At 43.8% G+C, this 9,268-nt stretch overlaps 1 protein-coding gene across 1 annotated transcript; it reads left to right on the top strand.

Annotated features, from left to right (window-relative positions):
- Positions 1–1,533: 1,533 nt before the first annotated feature.
- On the top strand, positions 1,534–8,934 carry LOC130550259 (uncharacterized). Its single transcript, XM_057327679.1, has 2 exons — positions 1,534–2,329; positions 5,431–8,934. Exon 2 carries the CDS (start codon positions 6,913–6,915, stop codon positions 7,936–7,938), a length of 1,026 nt encoding a protein of 341 aa, XP_057183662.1. The 5' UTR covers positions 1,534–2,329; positions 5,431–6,912; the 3' UTR covers positions 7,939–8,934.
- The last annotated feature ends 334 nt before the right edge of the window (positions 8,935–9,268 follow it).

Raw genomic sequence — 9,268 nt, 5'->3', positions numbered from 1 at the left:
ATGTCTTTATACACCTCTGAAGAAATAGTTTTGTATATTATATTGTATTTCTGTCAATAGATCCTCCTAAAAATGCCGTATTGTTCCTTTAAATTTAAAGCTTGCTGTGTACCCAAAAATAACTGTATGGGGAAAACTGTCAAAACTGTAAGCAGGGTGTGATGTTCCAATAGATTTATCACTTAACATATTTGGAATGTTTTTATCCCAACCTTTTAGATCAACATTCAAAATAAAACTACCCACTGAAAACATTTAAGAAACGTTAGGATGGACAATGTTCTAGAAATGTTATTAGATGCGATTTTTAACATGTTTTTTGAGAATGTTTTCCTATCATTTAAGAGAATGTTCTGGGAACTAAAATAAAACTGCCCGCTGAAAACAGTAATGCAACATTGCTTGGTAATATTCTCAGAATATTTTTAGAACAAAAAATATCTAGCTGGGTTGCTGCTCAGTGAACCGGCGAGCGCGAAAACCGAAGACCAGGGTGGATTCTTGAGGCCAGAGGGTAAATTCCTTTAAAATTAACATAAGTATTTGTTAATCTTAAATTTATTAATGTTAAGACAACTTTGGATGTATCATAAATTGTTTGTAATAATTGGTGTTACTGATACGGTGAAATGGGGACTTGCCGACCTGATAGTTTTCTGTCAGAACCATACTTTCCCGCCCTGCGAGTTTTCCGTTTTCGACGGTTTTTGTGTAACTTAGTTGTACATTTAACATATCGAACGTTATTTGTTTACCCAAAGTATATTACTTAACAGAGTTCAGTGGCTTTTTACGTGACTTTAAACAAGTAAACATCGTTTGAAACAGGCGGCAATGCCTTAGCTTAGACCCGTTAACGTTACTTATTCACGACTGCTGTTTTCCATACCACTCCTTGGTAAATCAGAATAAGCCTTTTATACGTCGGCAAGCGATATCTGCGACCACAATCATGATTGGAGCCAGTGTTTTGACATTCTGTGCAAACTGAGCAGGTAGCTCAGATCGTCAGAACACTGGTGTTTTTCCTTTTCCGTATACGTTAACGTTAGCTCACCTAACAGTACTTTAGGAAACATGAACAAACGAGTTGGTCAGTAACACCATTCTGAATAAATTATGATTCAAATTATGGATGGGCATTTTTCAATAACTTGATATTCTAATATTTGAGGTCATAAAAAATGAATATTCGAATATTGGTTTATTTAAATTAAGTTAATAATGACGTAATTTGTTACATTTTTATTTAGTCACAATTTCACATCAAGCTTATAATTATCATTAAATATTCATAATCAGAGGTGGAAAGTAACGAATTACATTTACTCGCGTTACTGTATGGAGTAGGTTTTTTGTATACTTGTACTTTTTAAGTAGCTTTTAAAATCTGTAATTTTATTTGTACTTAAGTATGATTTGTGTGATGTCTTGTACTTCGTTATATTTAAAATCGCATCCGTTACTGAGTAAAAAAAAAGAAAACATTGCAAGGAAAAAAACGCGACCGCAAATGACTAATGAGTTTGAGTTTGTGCCGATACCAGAAGAGCGATGGAGAAGTTAGACATCGGTATAGTGCACCTGTCCTAAAGTGAAACCCTACGAACTCTAACTACTGAAGACAATGAAGTAAACTAGAGATGGGCAGATGAAGCCTTGTGAAGCTTTTGAGGCTTTTCCCTGATTGTACCAAAAATGATTCAAAGCCTCAAAGACAGACCCTACCAGTGACATCTAGTGGTCAGCTGCAATTATAGAAGCCACTTTCTAATGATTCACATCTTGTTGATTCCAGTTAACACAAAAGCAATACTCAGCAATACCAGCTGTATCTTCTGTTTGAGAATCATTGTCCACACGTCAAAGCGTTACAACGTTTTGAAATGTCACTTTACTAGTAAAATGTTTGAAATATGTTGCAATATGCAATTCAGTGGATACTTCTTATGGTGGAACTGATTATAAGGACATCCCTGGATTTAGATTTTCTGATTCGCATTAAGAGCATTTTGCGTCTCCTTGTAAGGAATGAAGGCACGGCAAAGATTTGAATCAGTCACATCGCTTCAGGTGTTTAATTGTGACGTATGAAGCCTCAAACGTCATCGGTCACGTGATCACATACATTTGATACAAGCCTCGACACAGTTTCAAACCAGTCTGCTTCAATAGAGTAAAACAGGTTTCGAAGCCTTAGTGTCAAACGTCCCATCTCTAAAGTAAACCCCTGGCCATATTTAAACAACCATTTCAGCTTTAAAAACAGGATTATGGACGCTGTGCAAACTAGCATTTTATACAAATCCTAATGTGCAAGAATGTAGAGGTAAGATAAATAATATTTGTTTAAATACTGCTCGTACCCTTGTTGATTGGTGACTAATACGAAGTTTGAATTGTGTAGTAAAAGTCAAAACGACATTGGATCATAATGCTTTATATTGTGTTTAATCTCGTTTTGTAGATGCACGGTTCACTAATAATGACATATTTAAACGTGCATCATATGTCTCTCTCTTCTGTAAGCGCGGTGAAAGAAAGTCATATCAAAATGTGCTTGCTAGTTCATGCATTTTGAAAAGCCTCGCAGCCCTGCCGGTGTTGTGCCGAAAACACACTCCCCGCCATATTATGCACCCCCTTCAATAACACGCTGTCCGATTGGCTAATCCTAACCCCTCCCCAACACCTAATCCTCACCCTAACCATTGTGGGGAGGGGGGGTGCATAATCTGGCAGGGAGTGTGTTTTCGGTGTTGCCAGATCACATTGTTGATAAGAACAGCACACAATGACAATCCCAAAATAAACCTACAAATCGACACATTTAATAAGGCAAAAAACCACTACGCGCAACTGTTCACTTTATTAACTATATAATGTTATCTGCAGCTTCATAAGAAAAGAATAAACAACAAATGCAAAGCTCTTAAAAATACGTAAACATGGCAACACCGCGAGAGAGAGCGCGCTGTGAAGCTCTGAACATAAAGCGTGTCTGTCTGTGTTTTAGTTCAAATTGCCTCACTTAACTAGTCTTTGGCCGAACAAAGCAGATACGTATCAAACCGATTAAACTCTTGGGATTCATGTTTCTTGTTCACTGCGATCAACGGCGTACATGTTGCCATGGTAACGATCATGTTACATTGGTAAATCATCACATTTACTCTCGTTCCTTACACACGTGGAACCATTATATGTGGTTTCACTGCTGAAACTTAGCAGTGTGTACCATTGAATATTTATTTAGAAAATAAGGCTTACAATCTTTTCTAAGGCTTAATTTCGCTTCTGAAGAAAATATTGATTTAAGAATTGTTTCGTTAATATTTCTGCTATAGGATTCTGTGATATTTACTTTATTTGTTGCAGTGCACTTGTAACCCGTTTTAACACGGGTACATCTAAAAAAATTGAATATCATGAAAAATGTCAATATTTTTGTCACTCATTTCAGAAAGTGAAACCCACATATTATATAGATTCATTACACATAGAGTGAAATATTTCAAGCCTTTATTTATCAAGTCCTGCTGGAAAATGAAATCAGCATCTCCATAAAGCTTGACAGCAGAAGGTCAGCTAAAATGTCCTGGTAGATGGCTGCGTTGACTGTGGACTTCTGATAAGAGGACTTTGGTCCACTGTGTTTTCTGATGAAAGTAAATGTTGCATTTCATTTGGAAATCAAGGTCCCAGCGTCTGGAGGAAGAGTGGAGAGGCACAGAATCCATGTTGCTAAAAGTCCAGTGTGACGTTTCCACAGCTGGTGCTGGTCCAGCGTGTTTTCTGAAGTCCACGGTCAACGCAGCCATCTACCAGGACATTTTACAGCACTTCATGCTTCCTTCTGCTGACAAGCTTTATGGAGATGCTCATTTCATTTTCCAGCACTATTTGGCACCTGCCCACACTGCCAGAGGTACCAAGAGCTGGTTCAATGAGCATGGTGGTACTGTGCTTGATTGGCCAGCAAACCCGCCTGACCTGAACCCCACAGAGTCTCTATGATGAGAGACACCAGACCCAACAATGCAGATGAGCTGAAGGCCGCTATCACAGCCACCTGGGCTTCCACTACACCTGAGCAGTGCCACAGACTGATCGCCTCCATGCCACGCCGCACTCATGCAGTAATTCATGCAAAAGGCCCAACCAAATATTGAGTGCATAGAAATGAACATACTTTTCAGAAGCCTGACATTTCTGTTTAAAATATCCTTTTTTATTGATCTTATGTAATATTCTAATTTTCTGAGACACTGAATTTTGGATTTTCGTTATCTGTAAGCCAAAATCATCAACATTTCTAGAAATAAAGGCTTGAAGTATTCCACTCTATGTGTAATGAATCTATAGAATAGCCTATATGGGTTTCACTCTCTGAAATGAGTGACAAAAAATATTGACCTATTTCACGATATTCTTATTTTTTGAGATGTACCTGTATTTAAAATTAGGCACTATGACTAATGTTGGTGTTGTACAAAACAGGAGAGGTTTTGTGCAACCTCTCCTGCATTTAAAAAGTAACTAAGTAACTTTTACTTTTGAGTAAATTTTAAACAAGCTACTTTTTACTTTTACTTGAGTAGATTTTTTGACTGGTAACTTGTACTCAAGTACAATTTCATCAAAGTAGTAGTACTTGTATTTGAGTATAATATTTTTGTACTTTTCCACCTCTGTTCATAATGCATTAATATTGTATCCTGTATATCGTTTTTTTATGTTGAAAAATACATAAAAACTGCGCGGAATGGTATAATACAAAAAGAAAACAGACTAAACAAAACGCAACGTATATTGACAGTCTGTGACATTTGGTTATCTTGTTTATTTTGTTTTACATGTTCTTGATAAGAAAAACAAGTGTGCAAAAGACCCAAGCTGAGGAGTTAACACGTCGGAATGTGGTGGGGATATTCACTGTTCCTAGAGGAGCTTTTATTATGAAAGCGAGCACCGCTCAACCGGAGCGATCGCGGAAGAGCGCTAGTTGAAACAGCGCGTGGGACAGTTGTGCGGCATACACAGGCTCGTAAATCAGGCTGTAACTGAACCATCCGCGCCAGGTTATAATGTAGTGTGCTAATGTGCCTCCAATAAGAGTGAGTACAGATGGAGTTATATGTGTTCGCTTGGAATGTGTTCCTTATTGTTAATGCTAACATGCTATTAGCTACACAGCTGTTCATAGCTGTGATAATCACTCATGTTACTGTTTATCAGCGTGTTGCTAATGAAGAGTGTTGTTTCATTATGTCAATGGTGTATTGGTAACGGTGAAGAAATGAGTGTAATCCATATTATTGTGAAGATGTATGAGGGGAGAAGCCATGGTTATCTGTTAATGCGTTAACCGCATGGATGTTATGCACAATAGCTCTGCATGCTTAGGAGTTCTGTTGTTATCTGTTGCAGGGAAACCACATCTGCGCATCTTTACATCTTAACATCTCCACCTGCATCTTACCTGGCCCGGTTTACAAATACAGAGGAAGTGTCTCTTAACAGCCAGCTAAAACTACCTGGATAATTCAGAGCGTACCAGTCCGAGTGAGGAAAGGAACAGCACTCAGTTTGTGCACGGCTCTGGGTTCAGTAAAGGAACATTGATCGTACTCCTCGTTATCTTGTTAACGCTGGCTCTCCCCTCTGATGATTGTCCTTGTGTGCCCAATAAACATCTTAAGTTGATCCAATGCTCTCTGCTGTGTTCTGACCGACACCCTGGTTCACTGCTCTACTTATCTGAAACTAGCCCCTCTCAGAGTAGCCCTTCGCTACATTTGTGGTCCTTCGAGCCGGATAGCAGCTGTGCTGGGAGTATGCAGCCGAGCGATGGAGCCCAAGCGCCAAATGAGACAACCGGAATATTTACAGGATTACGTGGTTGGAGCAGCTCCACCGAGGAGGTCTAGCCCAACACGTCACAGTACGCCCTCCTTTCCACCCAGAGCAGCTGAGTGGATCCCACGTTCTCACGTTACATGGAATAAAACCCCTTGCACAAGGGATGAGTCCTCCGCTGACTGGGATGATAGCCTCCAAGACACGAACATAGCATGGTCACACCCACCAACTACCTCTATCCGGGAGCCGAGACTAGAGCGACGGACACAGCCCACAGAACCATGGCCGAGACCTCCGCCCTCCAGGCCCGATGACTTCCAATTAGGGGAAGAAGAGGAGCTTGAAGAGTTACCGCCACTGCCATGGCCCCCATTTGAGTACCATCCTATGCCCACAAGGGTGGAGGAGCACAGAGTGATTACCGTCATAGATAGGATGATGAAAGAGCTACAGCTCATGAGAGACCAAGCGGTGTCTGGAGCACCAGCTCACGATCTCCAGCACTCTCACCAACGAAATCCTTCTTCGTACAGACTAAGTAATGAACATTGTGATGCTCGGCCTCGACCCCAGAGGTCAGGATCCTTCTCACCAATGTCTCACGCGGAGCAGTTCCCAACCAGAGTCGACATGAGTTATCCGCACCGTGCTCGATGCCTACCTCAGTCGCCAGGAGTCATGTCACTGGGAAGAGGAGAATACCAGGGACCAGCACCAAGAATCCCTCTTTTCGTTCATAAAGACCCGATGGAGTTCTCCAGGCTGAAGCTAGCTTTAACCAACCTGTTACCTGCTGATGCCCCTGAGCTCTTTAAGTACCAGATCCTTGTGGATCATGTGAAGCTTGAGGAAGCCTGTCTCATAGCTGATTCCTTTATTAACTCACCCAGGCCTTACATGGACACAATGGCCGCCCTGACGGAGAAGTTCGGACAGCCTCATCAAGTAGCCTTAAAGAGGATTGCGACCATCATGGATTCACCTGAGATCAAATGAGGAGATATAGTGGCCTTTGAAAGATTCTCACTGCATGTACAGTCACTAGTGGGCATGCTACAGACATTGGGTCCGGATGGTGATGTGGAGCTTAGATGTGGTTCTCATGTAGCTCGCATCCTCTCCAAGCTTCCGACCGAGATGAGAGCGAACTTCAGACGACAGATGTTCTACGGTCATGGGCATACTCACACTTTGCGTGACCTGGCAGAATGGCTCAGATATGAGTCTTTGTGTCAAGGCTACGACAACATCTCAGATGTCCATACCCAAGGGTCAACAGGCTACCGACCGGAGAAGCGACGCAGCCGACCTGCAGCTACAGTGCTTCACAGAGCTGAAGGCCGTATGCCGAGTCAGGCGGGAAAACAAGAGAGTCACAGCTCTTTCAATCCGACCAAAAGAGGCAATGTGAAACCGTACTGCCCTTATTGTGAGAACAACGACCACTTCCTTAATAAGTTGCCTGATGTTCAGAAACTCACCAGAGAGGAGATCAGAGAGTGGATAAGAGTGAACAAAAGATGCTGGAAATGTGGACGAGGACATCAAGCCGCACAATGTGACCACAAGAAGCTCTGCGATGTGTGCCACGAGAGGCACCTCAGGATCCTGCATGATGCCAATGCTCGCCCAAAGGTCGAACCGCCAAAGACAGAGAGTTGCCTAGTGAGCTCCGGAATAGAAATACTCTACTTGGACAGACCATCGTTTCATTCCCGTGTCCTACTGAAAGTCGTCAGGGTACTTCTGCGCAATAGAGACAAGACACTAGAAACGTACGCTGTCCTCGACGATGGTTCTGAGCGGACGATGCTCCTCGCCGAAGCTGCCGACCAACTGGGCCTGCCCAAGAAGCCCGAGGACCTAGCCCTCTGCACAATCCGACAGGAGGTTCAAACCCTGAAGGGATCATCTGTCTCGTTCAGCATATCCTCCCCCTCTCATTCCAAGAGGACCTTTCGAATAACAGACGCTTTTACTTCTCAGTACTTGGCTTTGGCAGATCACACCTACCCCATTGCCTGTCTTAAGAAGAAGTACAGGCATCTGGTCAACATTCCTCTTGAGCCCTTTTAGCATGTGAAACCACTCTTGCTGATCATTGCTGATTACCCCCATCTACTCACCCCGATCGAGCCGGTGAGACTGGGACCGCCAGGAGGACCAGCAGCTGTCTGCACTAGGTTGGGATGGGCCCTCCAAGGACCTTCTCATCCCATACAGTGGACAATGGGTGCAAGGCAGTGTCTCTTCACGAGTGTTTCCCCTCAGACAGAGCTAGCACAGGACGTAGAGAAGCTCTGGAAGATGGACATGCTGCCCTACCAGACCAGCGAACTGGTGGTATGATCAAAGCAGGATCAGGAAGCGATTGAGCTCCTCGAGACAAAGAGATGGCGAATAAATGTCGCAGGTGTACTCAGGTATGCCACCCCACTGCTGCGGAAACACGGTGTTTCCTCCCTCAGAGCACCTAAAGAGGCCATCCTACCAAGTCTCAGAAGTCTGGAGAGGCGCCTAGACAGGGACCCCCGACGGGCTAACGAGTACTGTGCAGCAATCCACAAGCTGGTGGAAGCAGGTGCTGTCAGGAAGATAGATCCACAGGAAGCCTCACTCACCTAGGAATCGTGGTACATACCCCACCACCTAGTGAGCCACAACGAGAAGAGCTGCCTGGTCTTCAACTGTTCGTATCAGTTCCAGGGTCGAAGCCTAAATGATGCCCTCCTTCCCGGGCCTACACTAGGACCATCCCTGCTCGGAGTTCTGCTGCGCTTCAGGGATCTTGCAGTAGCGTTCAGTGGAGACATCCGCAGCATGTTTCACCAAGTTCGGATCCCTCCGGAAGATCGAGCACTCCTCAGGTTCCTTTGGAGGGACATGAAGCGTAACGAACCCCCCGACATCTTTGAGTGGCAAGTTCTGCCGTTTGGCACTGCGTGCTCACCGTGCTGTGTTACTTTTGCTCTCCAGAGACATGCTAGAGACCATGGTGGACCAGACGGAAGAGTCAGGCATTCGGTGGAGCAGTGTTTTTATGTGGATAACTGTCTCCAGAGTGTGCCCACAGCCGAGGAGGCCAAGGAGCTGGTGGAGCGACTCAGAGAATCTTAGCCACCATCTTAGGGTGGATTCGAGATTCGTCAATGGGCCTGCAACGTGCCTGATGTCCTTAAGCACCTACCCGGAGAAGCAAGGTCTGATGGTATGGAGAGGTGGCTGTCACACAACGAGTCCGGCCTGGCAGAGCCAACCCTGGGACTCAACTGGCACTGGGAACAGACACCTTAGGCTACAAGAGCTGACCTTTGGACTATGGATCGCTGACCACGAGGAACGTGTATAAGGTGCTAGCTCGGCAGTACGATCCCCTAGGGTTCACCTCACCCTACACGACTCGAGC

The sequence above is a fragment of the Triplophysa rosa genome, unplaced genomic scaffold (assembly GCF_024868665.1).
Source record: "Triplophysa rosa unplaced genomic scaffold, Trosa_1v2 scaffold272_ERROPOS173870+, whole genome shotgun sequence".
In the NCBI taxonomy this organism is placed as follows: domain Eukaryota; kingdom Metazoa; phylum Chordata; class Actinopteri; order Cypriniformes; family Nemacheilidae; genus Triplophysa; species Triplophysa rosa.
This window is presented reverse-complemented; position numbering and strand designations above follow the sequence as displayed.